Source organism: Gordionus sp. m RMFG-2023, chromosome 2, assembly GCF_954871325.1.
Source record: "Gordionus sp. m RMFG-2023 chromosome 2, tfGorSpeb1-WG-v2, whole genome shotgun sequence".
NCBI classification, from domain to species: Eukaryota; Metazoa; Nematomorpha; class Gordioida; order Chordodea; family Parachordodidae; genus Gordionus; species Gordionus sp. m RMFG-2023.
The window spans coordinates 13,795,713-13,818,606 of NC_088776.1; the positions used below are offsets into that span (position 1 = coordinate 13,795,713).

Consider the following 22,894-nt stretch of genomic DNA (forward strand, 5'->3'; position numbering starts at 1 on the left):
TTTAACATTAATACTACTCAATAATTAAGAAAATTATACATTTATTAAATTCCTTATATGATTGAAAATACAAAATTAAGGAATATTTTTTATTTATATTTTTATTTCAAGCCATTAAAATGTGTATTCATCATTTTATATTTATTAATATGGTCTTCCTATCTGTTTTATTATTATAGTATTATATTTTTACGTTTAGTGTCCTAATATTTATCATATCTACTACACATTTTCCGGCTCGGTTATTTTTCATAATATTTTTTCTACGATTCAAAAAAAATTGAAATGTTTAATGTATATTATTTTTTACTTTTTTATATAGATAGTATATCTAGGTCAAAAAAGGCAAAGAAGGAACAAAAGGTCAAAAATTAATAATACAGGAAAATAAATCAACCTTAAACTTTTATTTAATCATAATTGCCATTGCTTCAGTAAAAAATTTGCATCATCATTTTCATTACATATATTTTATTGTAGCTAATTCATGTTGCATCTCAGTTACTATTTGGTCTCCACTCAAATAAAGTTTGGTTAATTTTCTTTTTTAAACTAATTTTAAACAGATTTTAAGTCTTATATCATTATTGTTAAATGGTGCATGCTATTGGTTGCTAAAAACTCAAGCAGGAGAAACTTTTGGAAATGTAGATTTGAATACAAATTCAGGATTATCGGAGTAAAATATTATTCTAATAACTAATATCAGACATAAAAATTATTAGAAGTTGGCCTAAACCAGCTAGTGGACATTTACTATCAGGTTTTCTTACCTGATCTGGTCCATACAAATATTTTGAACAATTCATCCATCCCTAAAATTGTTTTTCCCTGCCTGGACTATGCCAACCTCTAATCTCTATTTATCATACACCCTATACCTTTAAGTTTTTATATTAATTTACTATTATATTTTTAAATAAATATCCTGTTTTTATTTTCTGATGAAAATATTATTAGAAATGTCAAAGATGCTATAATATTGACATCAATTACTCAAATTTTAGCCCTAATATCAAGATGGTTTTGGCTCCTTTTATTATTAGTAAAATTTACATCTCTTTATAAAAAATGAATCTTTAAATTATATAAATTATTTTTAACTATGATAAATCAAATAAGCTATTTTTATGAGATGATAAGGATTCCAGAACCAGATCATGAAATAATATGATTTTAAAAACCAGGCAGAGCCTAAAAATGTATTTATAGTTGACATTTAACAAACCCTAATTGTGTTTGTTAAATGATTATCTAAAATTAATTAATCAAAAATTAGGTGACTAAGGAGCTCAGCAAATCATCTTTCAGCCTTACATAATATAAGCTTGGACTTAAGTTATATAATAATTTTATTAAATATAAAGTGCTGATTATGCAAAATTATTTTTAGATATTCTATTTATCTTTGTCAATATTTTCAGATATAGCCATTTTAGAATAGGGCCAGGCAGAAACATCTAAAATAATTTTTTTTTAAATTGGATAGGGGCCAGCCTAAATTCGAGTACCTCTGTAGCTGATTGATTGCATAACACACCACTTAGTATTGTTGAATGAATTGTAATTTTTCCAACTTTGACTCTAAGATCTGCGTCAGTTTTTTCGACACAGACTCAAAGTTTTAGTAGTTTTTTATTTTTTACTCGGACTCAAAGTGCATAAGATTACTTAAAGTTGGAATGGTTTTTCCCACCTGACCAAAATCAAGGTTGTTTTCAAACCAAGAGCTGAGGTCAACTCTAATAAATTTAATTTGATATTAATATTATAGTTGGTAGGGCTAATTAAAGTTTTGAAGATAACCCACTTGATAATCATCTTAGTTTGGGGGGGGGGGGGGGGATATCAAAAATATTATAACTTCAATAAAGTGTTAAATGAAAGCTAATTAAAATATATATTGACAGCTATGCTACTCAATACTCATCAATATTATTGGGTATGGAGTCTTAGAAGATCATAAATATTTTTAACTTTCCATAACATATAATGGGGTATTTAATAAAGGTTAATGAAATATTTGAGCAATATTAATCATCACTTTAAATGGCCAGATGTAGATCTCAGGGGGCCAGGAATGGCTGAATGGTCCTTACTTATGAGCATTGTAAATAATACTTGCATGAATTCTATTAATGATGAATATGCTCATACATGTCTTATAGAAGTAATGAACTTTTAATTGGCCAAATATAATAAAAACATTGTTTTGATGGATTTATTTTTTGATATTACTTTTAAATAGAAAAATTATTTGAATATTACAGTTTATCTTTAGAACTTAGTTTTTTATATTTGTTTAGGCTTCTTATATCAAAAAATTTGGTAAGTGAACAGTCTCTGGCTTTTGTTAACGTTATAACATAAAAAAATTCAAAGTCTAATGGTGCCATTGTTGTCCCTTTTCTAATATATGATAAAAATATAAGAATATTCAGTGAAAATTTTTTTTAACTTTTCAAAAAAGTATAAGACTAATAATCTTGTAATAAAATTATAACCTTCGATATTAGAGAATTGTATCTTAGCAAAATCAATGTTGCACTATAAAGTTTAACCAGTAATCGGTAGTTACTAATTAGAGAAAAATGGAAATTGGTTACTTTCTTTTATTTTGGGGCTCACTTTATTTTTTTAACGAAATAAATATAATGTTTTTTTACTTGATTTTCCTTCTTCTTTTTTTTTTCTTGAAAAATATCAAACACAAAACAAAACTTTTTTTTTTATTGAATTCTTCTATATTTATTATTAAAAATAATAATAATAATTAGTTACGCATAAAATATTATAATAAACAATTATTTTTCTATAATTTTAAAAATTAATTAATTAATAACTAAAATTGCGACAATGATAATATTACTATAACTAATTAAATTAACATCTAAAATTACAACAATAATAAAATTGTCAAAACTAATGACCTCATATCACACCTTCCCCTCAAAAGAAACAAGACTCCTCTCTCTCCTCATCCGCTAAAATATATTCTAGGAGGTAATCTAATTCCCAATCTACACTTGAGACTCTATTTTCTTCTTCTCTTCCTCCCTTCCATCCGTCTGGCTCTGCTCTTTTACACCTAGTCTTCTTAACTCTTCCCAAGCATCCGTTTCATCTGGATCCCGTTGTTCATCGCCCGTTATATCGCCCTGACCGTCGTTGCTTTCCCTGGTTCCCTCCGCTTCCCGAGACTTCGGTATTATTAAATTGCTTGTTACACGCGTATCCGACCCTTGTTCTCCTGGCCATGGCTCGGCCCACCCTTCCGTAGTTTCATCTGACCCTTCCATCCGCCAAATTTCCTGTACTCCCGTTGACTTCTGTATTATTACTTCAGCCTCCCTCTCTCGCCTTTAACATTCCTTGAACACATACTTCTGATATGTCCCTGTTCCACGCACCTATGACAACGTCTATGGTCCACTCGAACTCTGCGAAGGCTCCATGGCCCTTCCTCCCTCCATGGGCCAAATCCATGTAAATCTATGTGCCTTGGGGCTACGATAAAATGGATTTTGATGTCCTCAAAAGTCCAGCTCCGTCTCATGCTGGATAGTTTGTTGAGAAAGTCGAAATATGGCGGTGGAAATATTTAGATAGCGATTTCATATTATAATTGAAGTGTCGGGGCTTCAGTTATGGGTAGAATGGTTGGTGGCACGTCTCGTTGAGGTTAGGTATGCGTCATTTTAGATTAATAAAAGCAACTACAGCAATTATATTTTAAATTTTATTTTAAAAAAGAAATTAATTAATTATAAATTATAATTTAAAGCAAATTTGAAAACAAAAAAAAATAAAGTGTGTCTTTAATATAAAAATTTGTCCCTTATATAGGTAAAATAAAACGCGCAATTATAAAATAAAATTGGTACAAAGTGAAAAAAAGAACCTTTTTGCAAAACGGAGTTGTGTTAGTTTTATCTTACATAATTAGGGATAAAATCTACCCCCTATACTTTCCGGAACTCTAATTATACCACAGGATGCAGGGCGATTTCCCCAGGACCTAAATATCTAACTTATATTTGCCGAACACCCTTTTAAAGAATCCAAAAGTAAGTTAAAAAAACACAAAAACCATATGTTGGCATTAAAAGTATTTAAATCAAAACAAAAGAAAACTTTATTTAATTTTATGTATTTACGATAAGACAAAAGAAGGTCAAAAGAAAAACTTAATTTAATTTTTATGTATTTACGACAAGACAAAAGAAGGGCAAAAAAAACTTTATTTAATTTTTAGGTATTGAAGACAACCATAGGGGATAAGAGCAAACTATTTTTAATGGAAGTTTATAACAATAATAATAGCCGGAAGGGAGTAGAATTGTCCCCAGCTGAAAAATTTTTGGGCCGTTTAACTCGTATTCCATTGGATTTCTTAAGACAAGAGCCAACTCAAGGGGTGGATTCGAGGAATGGTCAATGCGAATATGTGGTTGATCAGACAGTTTGGGCTCGAGTTTTTGAAGGTACCCTGAAGTGGGAATCTGGAGTGATTATGGATAACATCGGTCACAAATTGGTCCGTGTAAGATTTTCCGACGGAAGAGAGGGAGTGAGACACCGGAATCAGCTCCGCATAGAGCCCGAAAAATTGAGGGGTTTTTCAAGGAATGTGAGGGTTCATAAATAAGGATAACTAGCATGAAACGGAGCTGGGTTTTTGAGGAAATCGAGATCCATTTCATCGTAGCCCCAAGGCACACAGTTACATAGATTTGGCCCACGCAAACGGTGACCATGGAGGGAGGAAGGGCCATGGAGCATTCGCAGAGTTCTAGTTGACCATTGACGTTGCTATAGGTGCGTGGAACAGGGACATATCAGATGTATGTGTTCAAGGAATGTTCAAAGGCAGGCTGAAGTAATAGTACCGGAGTCAACGGGAGTTATGGAAACTTGGCCGAGGGAAGGGTCAGATGAAACTGCGGAAGGGTGGACTGAGTCATGGCCAGGAGAACAACAAGAGTCGGATAGGCGTGTAACAAATTTAATAATACCGGAGTCTCGGGAAGCGGGGGGAACCAGGGAAAGCAACGACGGTCAGGGCTATATAACGGGCGACGAATAACGGGATCCAGATGAAGCGGATGTTTAGGAAGAGTTAAGAGGACTAGGTGAAAACGAGGCAAAGCCAGATGAATGGACGGGAGGAGGAGGAGAAGAGAATGGAGTCTCAAGTGTAAATTGGGAATTAGATTACCTCCTAGAATATATTTTGTCGGATGAGGAGAGAGAGGAGTCTGGTTTCTTTTGAGGGGAAGGTGTGATATGATTTCATTAGTTTTTTCAATTTTATTATTGTTGTAATTTTAGATGTTAATTTAATTAGTTATAGTAATTTTATCATTGTCGAAATTTTAGTTATTAATTTATTTATTTTTAAAATTATTGAAAAATAATTGTGTATTGTAATTTTTTTTATTTAACTAATTATTATTAATTTTTTTTATAATAAATATTGAAGAATTCAATTTAAAAAAAGAAGTTTTGTTTTGTGTTTGATATTTTTCAAGAAAAAAAAAGAAGAAGGAAAATCAAGTAAAAAAAACATTATATTTATTTCGTTAAAAAATAAAGTGAGCCCCAAAATAAAAGAAAGTAACCGATTTCCATTTTTCTCTAGTTAGTAACTACCGATTCCTGATTAAACTTTTGCTCCTTTTCATTATTTGCATTTACTATCAGGGGTGTACTGGTGATACTGTGACCTCATGGGTGTTGCGTCTTTGTGGGCAAATTTTTTAACGGCTTTATTTCTGGGCAAATACCTTCTAATGGCTTATTCCATTTAAATGGCTCTTATTATTAATTATATTTTTGAACAACGATGGATTAAACATTATTCATATATAATAAGAAAAAGACTAGTACGACACGTTTTTATTTTAAATTCTCCTAGTACATATAAAATGATATATATTATTACACATAAAATCATTTTAAGTAGAGACTGGGGTTAGGTAAACCCCGGGGCTTGACAAACCACTTTATTTCATTTTAAAATTAAATACACCAGAAGGTTAAAATTTTATCCTATTATAGTTTTCATTAGTATACATCTATGGACAAAATATATTTTGAAATAATTCATTACTGTAACATTTTGAGTAATTAGAATAAGAATTGGAAGATTATAATCGTTGTTAAATAAGAAAGGTTAAAATAAAATGATACTAAATCAGACTAATATCCTCGTTAGAACTAAAATGATACTAACTCTTTATTAAATAATAAGTTAAAAATATAATCAAACTAAATTAATTAAAAAAAATTAAAATAATCAAAAATTAAAATTAAAAATTATAATTAATTTCGTAAATTCATGATCTCTGCCTATACAAATATCCTCGAATATATATATACTTTTCTATAATTCATTTACATAATGTTTTACAAACAAACTGAAAAAAATCTTGAACTTTCTTTAATTTGAATAATCATTCTTTTTTATTCATCTTTCTTTAAATCATTTGCATTCGAAATTTAATTCTTTTTTCTTGAGTAGATTTGAATATCCTTCGGCTTTGTAATTTGGTTTAACAATTACAACACCCTTCCACTTAGATTAGTCCCACCATTCTGCGAATAAGGCATGGTTCCCGATACATTCTTCTAGCTCTTTTAATTATATCTCGTTTTACTCCCACATTATCCTAGTCTTTGCTTGTTTCTAACGGTTTCTAGTAACTAATGACGGTAAACCACTGACGATAATTTGTCTGCGAGTAACGATGGTTTCCACGACTTCTTGTTCGATTTTTTATCTTGTACTAAATTTTTGATAAGCAATTGGCTATAATTTGTCAACGATTAACGATAGCATCCTGGTCTTCTTGTCAATATATCCACTTTGCCTTAAGATCTCTTATACGATAATGATTTCTTGTATCTTTTGATCCAAAATAAAAATCCGATCTCTAATTGAGCTCGATTGCGGCATAAATTTTCTAATGAAAAGCCGTTTCTCTTTATGAAGATTTTTTGGTTAATCAACAACCTGATATTTTGCTAAATATTATCAACTTAAATAACAGTCAACCATATATCTTTAATAAAAATTTATAACGAATTTCTTTTAGCTACATCGATCACTTGTACGTATAACGATCTCTTGTGACGAATTCCTTTTAATTAAACGACTAATTCTATTCTTTTTCGAATTACGACCATTGATATTGACACCATGTTTCATTGACCTAATTCTTTGTCTTTGTGTCGATCGTCATTTCATACATCCCCTTCCCCCTTTATTTAGAATCTCCTGTACCAATATGGGATTGATATTTATATTGCTGAGGCTAGTGGGAGAGTTAATTAGACTGAATTGTTGAAATTGCCCTGTCGCCTCCACTCTCCAACATCATTGTAACATTTTGAAAAATTAAAATAAGAATTGGAAGATTATAATCGTTGTTAAATAAGAAAGGTTAAAATAAAATGATACTAAATCAGACTAATATCCTCGTTAGAACTAAAATGATACTAACTCTTTATTAAATAATAAGTTAAAAATATAATCAAACTAAATTTATTAAAAAAAAATTAAAATAATCAAAAATTAAAATTAAAAATTATAATTAATTTCGTAAATTCATAATCTGTCTTTATACAAATATACTCGAATATATATATACTTTTCTATAATTCATTTACATAATGTTTTACAAACAAACTGAAAAAAATCTTGAACTTTCTTTAATTTGAATAATCATTCTTTTTTATTCATCTTTCTTTAAATCATTTGCATTCGAAATTTAATTCTTTTTTCTTGAGTAGATTTGAATATCCTTCGGCTTTGTAATCTGGTTTAACAATTACAACAATTATGATGAAATTTTCAAAAGATTTTTACATGACAGAATTTTGATTTTTATTAAAATATATAATCATTTCTATGTTAATTAAATTTTATTGCAAAGTTTAAACATTCTTCTATAATTTGGGTAAGTTTTATGAGTATTTATCAAATCTAGATATTATTTCAATCATGATTTGTCAATTTAGAGCTAACGGGGTTTGCTAAACCATATACGTCAATTATGGCAGTTAATAATGAAAAAAATTTTAAAATCTTGAAAAGGCAATTTCATGGCTGTTTATGATTGGTATTTAGGATTTATGCTAAGAAATCTTAATCTCTCCTTAAAATTCATATTTTATATGTCCAAAATGTTTATTAAATTAGCCAAAATTAAGTTTCAATTTTTATATATAATTTGCTTCAATTTATAAGTATTATGATATTTTGATCAATAAAACAATAAAATAATTCTATACATATCATTATTAATAAATAAAAATGCATTTCAATTAATTATGGCCTAAAAAAATTAATGGTTTAGGAAGCCCTTTGAAGTGGTTTGCCCTACCCCGCTATTGGGGCTTGTTGAACAAAATTTTTACTTTTACAAAAAAATAAAATTTAAAAAAAATGATTTTATTCTTAAGATTTTTTATAAGGCACCTTTAGAGTATAGTTTTAGGTATTCAATCATATATTATTTTTTATATTATCTATAAAAAACAGGAGCTATAGCCAATTTTGTAAAAATTGGTTCTACTAACCCCAGTCTCCCCTACAAACCTTAACATGCATTTCTTTATTCAATCCGCGACAATAATTCTCTTTCAACACATCATTAAAAATACCTCCAATTTATCTTGACCTATACTAGCTCTCAGCCTATTTTTTATATTTTTAAATTACTGAATGTTCTTTCGCAATTAACTCAGTAAATAAAGTAATAATATATTCATATGCAAAAAATTAATTAGTGTATGCACTTATGTGCATAATGTATCGCCTAATAATTTCATAGACTCATATTAAACACTTGTTACACTTATTATTGCACTCTGAGTTGTTATTATTATCACAACATCTTCTTCATTTGACTCCTCATTTGTACAAACTATAACGTCAGTTTCATTTAACTTTACTACTAAATCTTTGAATATAGAGGCAAATAAACGCAATTCATTTTGTAATATAACTTGAGGCGACACTTTTTCATAGGCCTTTTCAGAAATACCGTTAATATTTAGTCCATAAAAATTATTTAGATACAAATATTGCACATTCAATATAAGCTCCATATTTTCCGAAAAACATGGTCAAACTATTTATAATTGGATCAATTATAGGATGAAATACTTCCACCCTTTTAATGTTAATCGGAATCTGGGGGCTTTCGTTTTTGCATTCGTTACTATATATCTTCTTTGTTCGCCCTATTTTATTTGGAATTTCATTTTGTAACTCCTGGTATGATATCATTTCATTCAAATTAGTTACTAATTATATAATTTTATTATGAACGAATGTAAAAGTTATTGACGATACATTAGACTCGGCATCTTCTAGCATTTTCCACACTGACGAGATATATAAGTTTTTAATATGAAAATATAATAAGTGCTCCGTTAAAAATTTCAATCGAAAATTGAGCTTCTAGTGAAATTTTTGCCTCAAACGATTTATTATCTATAATATTTTGTAGCGTACGTATAGCGATCGGGTGTAAACTATCTATACCATATATCCACCTAAAATCTTTTTCATTCACGTATCTACATTCTTGTCTCACCAACTTATTTTGGCCAGATACGATATTTGGTAGGACCCAAGTATCCATTATTTTATATGATTCGTCAAAAAAGACTGCAAGTCTATTCAATAGTCCAAGTAATTTTTTTCCTTAAATATTATCACATGAATCACATATGCGAGATTTTCTATGCAACTATAACACCAAATATGCACACCCTCACAATCCTTTTGTCTAATTCGAGCTTGTAAACCAGCAAATTCACTGCACATAATTGCGGCATAATCAAATGACTAATTATACTTTATAATTAAGCCCTTGTTTTTAAAAACATTTTGTGTGTAGTAAGCAAATATTGGACAGGAATTAATTCGATAATGATAATTTCTTTTTTGTAATTAGTAACTAATTAATTATGCTTTAACCCTGTATTGCATGTACTATGTTAGAATAATTTTTTTTTGGCAAACTAGATTTTTTATTTCTCTAGATACTATTGATAATCTCATGGCTCACTTTTTTAAAAAAAATTCTAAATTTCTTAGAAGATGAACGGTATGTGGATTTAAATACACATTATGCAATTAAGGATACAAATTTCAATTATTTCCACAATCATTTTTATTGTACTTTAAACTATAAATATATAAAATTTTATTTAAATATAACAAATATTAAAGGTTTAAACATTTTAATTTTCATGAAAATCTATAAAACAATTATTTGTGGGCGTAAAACATAAATATACACCACATTTTTTGCAAGATACTTTTGTTATAAATAAGCATCCTGGCATTTTACATCTACCCTTCTTATCATTATATTTTGGCCAATGAGCCGTGAGGTCTTTCCTAACCTCTTGAAGTGGTAAATATTGAGCTGGTCCTTTTTTACATTTTTCCCGATAACCAGTTTGAACTGATTTTCGTTTTGGAATATTGTTTGAAGTGCATTTGCCATATTTGCAAAGGACTTCCGCCACCGAAATTTTGAAATTGTACAAACTTAATCGATCCTTGCCTGCTATTGATATACTATTATAATCCCGTTTGTATAGCAACCAAGAATTTATAAGTAACATGTCGAATACATGAAATAAAATTCGATGGTACCATTTTCTTGATTTGGTATGAATTCTATATAATGAAAGTAAAGAATCCATAAGATCTACACCTCCCATTGATTTATTATAAACTTTAACAATGTTTGGACATTTTATCATTATTTTATCCTTTTTTTTTCTATCATATCTTTCGCAATCGATAAGAGGATGTGCACCTACAAAAGTGCTCAATAAGGTCACAGCACGATTGTCGTGCCACTTCACTGAATTTAATTCAACCCCGTTTATTATTGTTTTTTTTGAAACAAAAAATCCTCGTCCTTTTTTTTCAACTCCTTATCTGTTGGGAAGTTGATATTTGGTAGTCGATTACCTCTGACCGTGGCCGCGCAAAATATCCCTCTTTGAGCGAGTACGACTTGCAAATTTGGTGAACAAAACCAGTTATCAAAAAATAATTTATAATTAATTTGCTGTGGTATATAAGAAATTAAACGTAGCACAGCATTGCCACTTGCTCCAACATCAGGCAATCCTTCCGCTGGTAGTATTTTCCCAGAGTATACTTCAAAATTATGGAGAAGGCCATCATCTCCGCATAGTAGAAAGACTTTATAGCCCCATTTTTTGGGCTTTTGGGGGTTATATTGCTTTAATCTGCTCATCCCTTTGTATGGAATTATTTGCTCATCTACGCAAATATTTTCCCCTATCGATAAAGATTTTAGTATATTATTGGTTATAGTTATCAAGGGTCTAATTTTATGAAGTGGGTCATGGCCCTCACTTCCAAGTGGAATAAATTTGTCATTATCATTTATATGAATGAATGATTTGATTTGTTCCCAGCGATTTAGGGTCATGACATCAGCCACCTTGGCCTGTCTTGTATTGGTGGCCCAGTAGAGACGTGCTCTGGGAAGTTTAATAATTGACATGTAAAAAATAATTCCTATAAATTTTTCTAATTCATCTATCGATAAATTCAAAGGTTTGTTGGAATTACATTGAATTGCATATAAATTTGATTCGTAAACAATTAGAGGTAATAAATCATTGAGATATGTATTATAATAATCCATTGGTTTTTTTACTTTATCAACCGTTGGGTTTTCTCCTTTCCACTTTGGAATAACTAATGGTAAATTAGTTAAGCAATTTTTCCAAATCATTTTTCTCACGATTCCTTTTTCATTATTTATATTTTCATCCTCTTCCGATTCATCACTCTCATTGAAATCTAGATATTTATAGATTATATAAGAGCATACATTTTAAATATACCTAAATCATTATTTTGGGTTGACAGAAACTCCTCATCAGACGATTCACTTAAATTTGAATCTTCACTATCATTAGGTATGGTACCACAATTCATAATTCTAAAAATATAAAACTCAAATAAAATACCTTATTTGCATAATGTGTCTTTAAAGCAACGTATGATTATTACAAAATATAATTATCAAAAATAATAAATATATATAAAATAATTTCATAAACATTAATTTTTACCTTTTATTTATCTAATTTTAATGTTTTGAAATTTGTCAAATATATTATTTATCCTTTTACGATGTGTAGAAAATTGAGAAGAAAAATTTTATAAAAAAATAGCCATTTTTAAAAATAGGGTTTAATAAAATGCGAAATTAAAAATAAATAATAGATCACGTGGCCCAAATTAAAATTCCAATCGAAGATATAGAATATGGCTTCAAATACACACCATGCAATTGATTTAAAATTTATTTATAAAATATTTATTATATAATTTGTGGTATGTGGCTTGAGATACACAGTATGCAATACAGGGTTAAAAATAAAGTTTTTAATTATAATTAATACATTATTTTAGGCATGTTATTAGAAATTCGCAATTATAATTCATAATTACATTTCTTATTTAGGTAATCATTCATTCATATTTTTGGCGGAAACATAATAATGATTCTGTATCCTTAACTTTTATCATGCACTCTGACGATAACTCCGTTAATTGCTCTTCAAATACATTCTTACATTCATTGGAAGATAAATTTAAATTGTCAATATTTAATCCTCTAATTTTTAAAATAACTGATAAAATCATAACGACTGCTTCTGCACCGATCAAAGTATAAAGAGCTAGTGATCTGCATGCCCGAAATTTTTTTCAAAAGAGTTTTGTCGGACTGGCTCTAACCCGAAATTTTTTTTAAAAAAATTTACCGACCCAGCCCGAATATATTTAAATATATAAATTAATTTTTATAATTACTCAAAATAAAAGAGATATGTTATATGTCGTTTAGTTTCAATAAAAATCAAATATTTTTATTTTACATAAAAAATTCAATATATAATTGATAAATTTAGATATATTTAAAAAAAATTCCATAATCGGACCCAACCCGGCCCGAATTTTTCTTAAAATTATTAGGCCCAGCTCGGCCCAAACCCGTTTATTTTAAATAGAATTAGGCCTCGGGTCGGGTACGGGCCGGGCCTAACTTTGCAGATCTCTATAAAGAGCTACAATCTAACCACCAGTAATTTCCTAAAACATATGAAGGTATTAACTTTTTGTTCTTAATCCTGTTCCTTTAAAGGAAACTTTTTTACTGAATCATCAAAAGCAAATATTCAATAAACTCTACCAGAAACTTTTAAGTCATTTTAAATAAGATTTAATTGTAAATTTTGTTATAAAAAGTCTAATGCATTACTGCCTTCTTCAGCATTTGTAGAAAGACTTTAGCTAAATAAAGACTTAAAAATAACGAAAAAAAAAGTATTCAGTATCTTTTGTTGATTAGAGTAAAAATGGAGCCTAAAGTTAATACCTAAAAGATTTACGGAAGACAGGGATCAATCTAAATTCCGTCAAAGTAAGTTTTGATAGTTTTATATCATATATACAAAAACTAAATATTCAAATTTAAAGTAAAATAAATATTATACTAAATTATTAAAATAACATGTTTTCCTTATAATCAATATTTGCAAGAAGAAAATGTTCAAGTTGTAAATCCAAATATAAATTTGATTATCAACGCGAAATATAAAATGTTTCAAACTAAAATAATATTACTTTATGATTGTGTAAACTGATATCATATATTATATTAATATTAAATGAATCAATAATTAGGCCAACGCAACAATACCCATAATAGCTATTTATATTTAGACATCATAAATGACATTTTGTAACACATAATTTGATTGCATTTCTTAACATCAAATGTATAAATACAATGTTTTTATCATAATTTATATGCAAATGTCTTTTGATATTGAACTAGTAAAACCTTTATATTTTTCAAACATATAAATATTGTAATAAAGAATAATAATAGTTTCTCGTTATATCTTATGATTTTTAATCAAATCTCACTTTAAAAGAAATTGATGCTAAGTATTGTCTTACAAAAGTTTTGTAAGAAATTAATTATATTTTTGAGTAATTATCCCCATCCATGGTCTTGTGTACTATTCATTTATAAACTAAATCGTTTGCCACCAATCACATTTTTTTTATTAAATTTCCAATTATATTTTGAACAGCATTAATAACTTTCTTTATCGGTTGTTTTTTGACAACAGTTATTAGAAAGCCTCTTCTCTTGGATTTTGATTTCTCTGAAAGTTTGAATTATTTTCTACGTTAGCTCTCTTGAATATCCTTTTTGATTTTGATATAATTCTTATCAATGAAATCCACATGCTCTTAGATGGTTATATATGGCTACAAGAGCTTAACCGATCGCTATAAATTATATACAATATATAATTAATAACACTGTGTGACAAATTTCGACTTGATTTTTTGGGAGAAAATAAAATAAACATGTTTTAAGACAGTTTTTTATGCATATTCTAAATCCGCTGTCAATTTTTTTCTAGCACTTCAGGTTTTTTATTTATTTTAGGTTAAAGTGGCCAAAAAGGTCATTTTTAGCACTTTTGAAGGTTTATAACTTCGGTTCTAATGATCCCTACAACTAAAAAAATATCTTAATTTTTGCAGCAAACCTTCCTTATTATTATTATACATTTTTTTTTATAAAATCCTTACTCAATTTTTAAACAACCTATATTTTTTAAATTTACTTTTATTTATAAAATCTTTTTTAATATAGCTTACATATAATATATTTATTTATTGTGGCTTTCGTTCTCAAAAAAAATTAATGAAAGAAATTAAATGTTTATGAAAAATTAAGCGCGAAAAAGAATAATTCTTCCCCTTTCTTCCTACTCGTTATTTGGCATTATTATTTATTGCCTATACTACGGGTTCAAGGTACCCCATTGGAAATTTGATATAAATTGATTAAAAAAACAAATATTCTTAAATACATCTAAAAAAGATAAATATTAATAAAAAATATGAAAAAATTACCAATTATTGCATTTTAAATGAATTTTGCTTCAAAAATGCTCAATTAAAAAAGTGGGTACAGATATCTGATTTTGGTATAAATTGATCATAGATGCATAAAATATTACTAAATACAACTAAAAAGATAAATATTACCTTAATTTTGCTTTAAAAAGGCTTTATGCAGAGAAAATTTAATAAAAGTGTACAAATTAAAAAGTTCGAAAATATCTGTACCGACTTTTTTAATTTATAGATTTTGGTTGAATTTTCATGGCATAGAGTACTTTTGAAACATAATTAGAATTAATATATAATCTTGAGCATATTTGAAGCATATATAAAATTTATCTTCTAAAGTTAATAATTTTGATAGTAATTTAAATTGAAAACTTAAGACCCCCAAAACGAAATTCTTTTCCATTTTTCTCAAAAACCAATCGATAAAAAATTATAAAAATTAGTAAATTTATAAAGAAATATAGATTCAACACTATCACCAATTTTCAGGGATTTTTATTCGATACTTTTTAAAATATATCCGTATAAAGACCTAAATTTTACCATTTTTGAGATTTCGAAAAGTTGTCTTTATACGGTAATATTTTTAAAACTTGACGTGTAGGGAAAATTTGGAAAACGGATTCGAACTCAGCGTCAGATTCTGCACCAAAATTTGTTTTTATTTATTTCTCCCATTTTTCTTGTCACAGTGTAATAAATCGTTTAACGCCAAAATTTCATCATTAGCTAAATTTTTATTCGGAATCTATGCAAATTTAAAAGGTCAATTTTTGAAATAACAGGGCAGCTTTCATGATATTTTCAAACTAGTGATATTTCATCAGTTTAAAAAATGATCGAGGATACCAAAACTTTTATAACTTTCACATCTTTTCTAAATGAGGCTATAAAAATGACTTCAAATATGAATGACAAGATTTCTAATTAAAGGCTGCTGGATAGTACAGAATGAAATAATATAATAGAGAATAAGTCTAAAAAAGATGCACAGCGATGAATACAAAGATGAACACCCTCAAATCCGATCTCTATATATTGTTGAAGTATTACATCATTCTATAATCCATCAAATTATTTTGACCGAAAGGTTTTTGACGAATGAAGAACTTATAACGAATATGCAATATTTGTATTTGAGTTAAAATAAATATCAAAGGTATATCTGAAAATCTTGAAGAAATTTTCACAATTATCAAATGCATCCTTTAACCACTTACCACATGAATTGTCTTCATGCCCCTATTTAAAAGGGTCGGGTAGAGTGAAATATTGACGATTCCATTTTTGGTAGTGAGTAGAGTCCTAATAACGAAAAGGAAATAACATAGGATAATAATAACCCCAGCCAAGTGCAATAACGAGTTTAATCATTGCTTAATATATATCTATGAGATTCGGCACTATAATATGCTTAAAACTTTATACACTAATTTAGTGTTGTCTGCTAATTTTCAAAAAAAAAATAGCCGCTAATAGCTAATATATTTTGAAATTCGTTTTTGCATTTTTACGCTATTTTATATTTAAAAAATTTGTACTTCAATATACCGGGCTGGATTTTAAAAAAAAATTAAAAATACCTTCTTAGCCAGGCCATATATTTCAAAACCAAATATTTTGAATCGCCATTATTAGCTATAAAAATTAAAAATAAATGCAATATATTTTTTAAAAATTCGGGCCCTGAAAATATAAAACTCGGGTTGAGCCGAAAAAAATCCGGGCTAGGCAGGGCTGAAAACTTTTTTTAAAAAAAATATCTGGACCTGGGTAAGGCCAAATAATTTTTTTAAATAAATCTGGACTGGGTATATATAAAATATGGAAAGTCATTAAATATGTTTATGTTATTAATTTTTGATGCTAAAAAGTATAATGTGGATATTCATAGTGCGCACAAATTGAGCGTTTCAAACGCTGCGTTGCAAACGCAACATTTTAAATAAGTTCTTAAAAAAAGGATTTGTCTTTTGAAAATTATATTATCGTCTGCGTTTTTATTTCTTTAATTTCTAAATATTCCTTTTTAGGATATAAGTAAGATATTTATATTACATTTTATATAATATTACACAGCGAATAATAATAAAAAGTTATGAAAAAGCAAACCTATTTGCGTTTTTTAAAATGAATTTTACCAATTTGCAATAGGTCATTTGAAATGCATTATTTGCTCTTGAAACGCTCAATTTGTGCGCACTATTAAGTCATTCTTTTCAAAGAATATATCAATAGAAGTGGTTGCCTTCATGGTTATAATCTCTTGGGGACAGATTATCTAATGATCTAATCTTTGGACCTAGCAAGTCTAATTTACGGCCAATTCCAACTAAAATTTGGATGGATACACTATTATTTGTCTATTAAATATTATCAGAGTTGTTAAAAGATACTTTTTAAATGGATCTAGATATATATACACCATTTAAAAACATATCTATATACAGATACAATTTTTTTTCATACTTATATACAGTATTAACCGTTGTTTTCGAACAAAAACTTAATATGAGAGCACAAATTATGTAAACAAGGTAATAATAAAAAAATATTGAATGTACCCCTATTTTTATCATTCTTTCAAACAAATTCTCCTTTAAAGCGAGCATTTATTTTAAAAAAATCCTTACATTAAACTTATAATTTATTCATTGAAAGTCAGGGGAGTATCTATAAAATTATTTTAAAAAATTCGAAATAAATTTATTTCCTTAAGATAATTTTGTGCATCAGTGGTATTGTTTTTAATATTAGAGCCTTCGATACTTTTAATATATATTTTTATTAAGTCATTTTATAAATTTTTACATATTTTTATATAGTTGTTTTAATATTTTAGTGTTTTATCATTTCTTTTTAAAATTATATCAATTTTAATAAAATAAAATTATTATTAATAGGCGTCATGGCTAATCAAGGATTACGCGCCCCCTATCAGAGAAACTTAATTTAAATTATATTAATATGGAATCGTATTTAGCTTTATAAGATGATTTAGAAAATGTTTTTTTGATTTAAAACAAAAATGAATAGTAAAATTTTTAAAAATAATTTTTTTACAGGACTAGAATACGCGCCTCCTTATCAAAGAAACTTAATTTATAAAAAATTAACTCAGAATCATAAAAAGCTTATTGAAAGGAATAAAATAATGTTAATATTATATTTTAAAATTTTTATAACTTATAGTGGGCTTTTGAACACATTTTTTTGACTAAACTACGCGCCCTTGTTGAATATACATTATTTTAAAAAAATAAAAGCATAATCATATTAAGCTCATTAAAAGGATTTAGAAAATGTTAATATTAAGTTTATAAATTTTTTATAACTTAGTGGGCTTTTGAAAAAACAATATTTTCTTTTTTTTTGACTAGAATACTCGTCCTCTGTAAATATACATTATTTTTAAAAAATGAATACAGAATCATGTTTAGCTTTTCAAGAAGATTCAGAAAATGGTAATATTCATTTTTTTTTAAATTTAATTATCGAAAAAAAATTTTATGACTAAACTACCACTCGATGGATATACATTATTTTTAAAAAAAAATTAAAGCATAATCTTATTAAGCTCTTAAAAGAATTTAGAAAATGTTAATATTAAGTTTATAAATATTTTATAACTTAGTGCGCTTTTGAAAAAACACTTATTTTCTTTTTTTTTTGACTAAAATACGCGCCCTCGGTAAATATACGTTATTTTTAAAAAATTAATAATTTTCTAATTCCTTTTAATGAGCTTTATGATTGTGCTTTTATTTTTTAAAAAAAATAATGTACATTTACCGAGGGTGCGTAGTTTAGTAAAAAAAATGTGTTTTTTTTCAAAAGCCCACTAAGATAAAAAGTTTTAAAATAAAATATTAACATTATTTTATTCCTTTCAATAAGCTTTATATGATTTTGCTTAATTTTTTATAAATTAAGCCTCTTTGATAAGGGAGCGCGTATTCTAGTCATGTAAAAAATTATCTTTTAAAAAAAATTTTGTTTTAAATCAAAAAAAATATTTCCTAAATCATCTTATAAAGCTAAATTCGTTTCTATATAAATATAATTTAAATCAAGCTTCTTTGATAGGGGGCGCTTAGTCATTCCCTGAATTTTGTGTTCAAATATTTTTATTTTTTATATAAACAAAATGTAACTTAACTCTAAAATAGCATCTGGATGTCGATCATTTTTATATCTAGATACAAATACCACATTATTATAAAATAAGAAATATATTATATTTAAATTTCAAAATCATAAATTTAATTACAATAATAATCTTATTTATAAATAATTATTCTATTCAATATGAATGTAGCAAAGAAGCCAAAAGCTGGCTGCTTTGTACAAAAAAGTAACGTGCAAGAGCTAACCTAAAAGCTGCCTTTCAAAATACATGCTATCGATAAAGCTACACAAAAAAATAGCATTTTAATATAACAGCACAGCACTAATCTCTTTTTTGCTTATTTTAACATTATCATATATGGAAGCTAACTGTAATATAGCTATAAGTAAATTTAAAATGATAAAAAATAGGTTGAGGGCAAATATGTGATAAGATAAATTAAATTTTCATTGATGTCTGTTGGAATTGTTTGTGCCTCGTTTATTTGTGCCAAGGTTCAAAGTTAATGGAGATGTATTACACGGGTTGAAAAAAACGACATAAATTTTGAGTTGAGGTCGTTTTCTCTTAAATCATTATTTAAACGTGTTTTACTATACATATTTAGTAATGTTGCAAGGCAGACAGTACATTTTGCACTTATAGATATAATATTTTTTCTATTATTGACTTCTGTTTTGGAGGTGTCCTTATGTGGATATAATATTTTTTTTACTATTGACTTCTGTTTTGAAGGCATCCTTGATTAAAATTCAAAATAACTTCATATTACCACTAAATTATCATAAAAAATATGCATGAATGATTTAATTATTAATTATTATTAAATTTAAGAAATAAGTAATAGTTGGTAACTATTTATATGCTTGAAAATATCATATTTATAACTAATTCCAATTTTTTACCATGGTTTTTTAACAAAATATTTTACATTATTGAGAGCATATAGCATCTTTAATGATAGGTAAACCAACAGTTAATGCCTTATAATTTTACAAATCATGATGTGCATTTAGAAACATATTAAATGATATCAACAATTTATTTGTAATTTCTTATAAATTTTTAGTGCTGGGTTTACAGAGGTGGATAGCATGGACCTTTGAACTAAGCACCTTAAAACATATAGATGTCAAATTTGAGCCAATTTACCTATTTATTTATTTTAATGGTCTGGCAAGGTTTTTTATGTTTATTGTTTTTTCCATATCCCATTCTGGGCTAAGCCAAAAATATAGGTCATAACTGGTATTTGTAAAAAAAATTAGGAAGCCCTCTCCCTCACAAAAATGGATATAAGAGAGCTGTTACTTGAAATTGCATTTAATTATAGTAATACACTGAGCTATCTTTCATTTGCCTTAGAAATAATGGACATTTATTTAATTCATTTAATAGGTAATTTTCAATATATTTAATTTCAACTATTTTAAATAGATTCCTATCAGAGCATTCTATCTGTTATGGACTTACATATTGCAACCTTGGTTTTTTGCTCAACCTGTAAATGATTCTGAAGCAAATGAAAAAAAGCAGAAAAAACTGGATAGAAAAATGCGGAAATTTAAATGATACTTAATCATTATAAATTATGTTTCGAATTATATAATTGTTTATATATTTGTTTCGGTAATATGAAAATATAAATATTTATTATTAGAAAAATATATTTATAAAATAATCAGGAAAAACTTTTCAATATAATATTATTTATATCATGATTCTTCCAGTCATTATTTATATTATCTAGATGATTATCAAAATCAATCAAAGTATTTTGAGTATTAATGCCTAAGAGTCTTATCAGGTATGTGTTACTATTTTGATCAAACATATTAAGATTTTCTTTGCTATTTAAATTATTATAGATTTTAAATGTCTCTTTAAATATATACCTAATGTTTTTCAATTTTCCATCCTGAAATCTGTATATGTCAATATATGGGCTGCTTGTTTTCAATGATAAATTTGTATTGTTGACCTAAATATTAATCAAATTATCATGTATATAAAATTAAGTACAATAATTAGGCATGGATTTTCAAAATTGGCTAATATTTTATCCATAATTTTAAGTGCAAACAAATCTGGACTAATAATATATGAAAAATTAATTTATATAAATTATTGTACTCATTATTATTGAGACTACTATTTGCTTGATAATAACCACAGATAACCATATCATTTTGCTCACAATAGACATCAATCTAAATATTAAATTTTAATTAAATATTAAAATTAGTATATACTTGAGTTAGGGCAATTTCTAGCATGGCTGTTAAAGTTAAATTTTGGTGAAATAGTGGAATGACATCTATAATATCGTAAGAATCTTTATATGGGTCATTTTTTTTAATTAATAATCCATTTACAGCCTCGTAAGGATACTTATATGTGTGTAGACCAATTTTTAAATAAGCTTTGCTTGATATATTAATCATCTGTCAAGATTATATTGTAGTGAAACTTCTATAAAACACTTGACAAGTGGGATAGAACATTCCATGACTATGACAAATTTTTATGACAGATGACTGTATATTATTATATAATAAGGTTTAATAATGCGCTTCAGTTGCACATTGTTTTATAAAGTTTTCATTTAAAAGAACTTAACACTCCTGTAAACTATTCTTAGCTTCTACATGAGCGGGAAAGGGATGAGGTTTTAGTAGGAGCTATTTTCTCCAATTATTGAAAGGGTTAGGGGAAAATATAAAATTTTTGTCAGACTCGGCTCGAAATTATTTAAAAAATACCAAAAATTTGAATGTGGCCTTTTTTGCAACGGTCTAAAAATCAATTTTCTGGGAATACTATTTTAAGGAAAGCAATAATAAGTTGCTTAGGGCCTTAGATATCATTCTAAGCAATAGGTATATCAAAAAAATCTATAAGAGAAATTATTCAAGCACCAAAAGGTAGTTATAAATCACAAATTTAAATGAAATTAAATTCATTTTGCACATGTTAAACTAATGATGAATCTAGACAAAACTTTGACTGAAAAAATTATTCAATTATTTTAAATATAATATTTATGAATATGAAACATAATTAAAAAAATATATATTTATTAAAATTTTAAATATCATACAATAAGATAAATTGTTTGTTTTTAATATTATCTATTCTATTTTACTCCAAGATATGTATCATTCCTTTCCTTCTAGGTTTTTCCATCCTTTTTTTCATCATATATTAATAGTAGTCTTGTTATTCAAAATTATATTTTTCACAATATTTCCCTTAGTAAATTTTTTTTTGCCATTTTTTTTTATCTGTTATCATCTTTATCTTCAGCCAAATTTTGAATTTTTTGATAGGTGACCAAACATTACATCAAATTATTATCACTATAAGTTAATTTCTAAATTATATAAACTGTATTGTAAAATATGGCAATGTTTTTGCCAATATCCGATCATTATATTATAAATATATATTTTGGAAATAAATATAAGAAATAAACAAAAAGCGAATTCACCATTTATAATACTATTTTATTATTTTGGCTTATTTTTATATTTGCAAATATTAATCCCTATAAGTTTACCATATAAATGATAATTGTTCAATATGCTAGACAAATTTTTAATCTTTTGACGTGTAATTGTCCTTTATGTCACTATGTAAAACTCTTCTAATTTGAGCGCTTCACTCAGCCGAATGAGTCTGCGTCAAATCCGGATAATTGCCAAGCAAGGGGCCTAAAGAAATTTATTATTTTGCACTTATCAGATTTT

The 22,894-nt window shown here is 27.1% G+C and overlaps 2 protein-coding genes across 2 annotated transcripts; one reads left to right on the plus strand and one right to left on the minus strand.

Moving 5' to 3' along the window:
* Window positions 1-242: 242 nt before the first annotated feature.
* Window positions 243-20,818, plus strand: LOC135925515 (transmembrane protein 208-like). Its single transcript, XM_065460886.1, has 6 exons — window positions 243-294; window positions 336-434; window positions 481-528; window positions 567-679; window positions 961-1,045; window positions 20,583-20,818. The coding sequence occupies exons 1-6, from the start codon at window positions 286-288 to the stop codon at window positions 20,715-20,717; spliced, it is 489 nt and encodes a 162-aa protein (XP_065316958.1). The 5' UTR covers window positions 243-285; the 3' UTR covers window positions 20,718-20,818.
* LOC135925514 (ER membrane protein complex subunit 8-like) lies at window positions 20,653-21,603 on the minus strand. Its single transcript, XM_065460885.1, has 5 exons — window positions 21,398-21,603; window positions 21,279-21,355; window positions 21,168-21,237; window positions 21,041-21,126; window positions 20,653-20,995 (listed from the first exon to the last, which is right to left on the minus strand). Exons 1-5 carry the CDS (start codon window positions 21,587-21,589, stop codon window positions 20,827-20,829), a joined length of 594 nt encoding a protein of 197 aa, XP_065316957.1. The 5' UTR covers window positions 21,590-21,603; the 3' UTR covers window positions 20,653-20,826.
* Window positions 21,604-22,894: the final 1,291 nt, after the last annotated feature.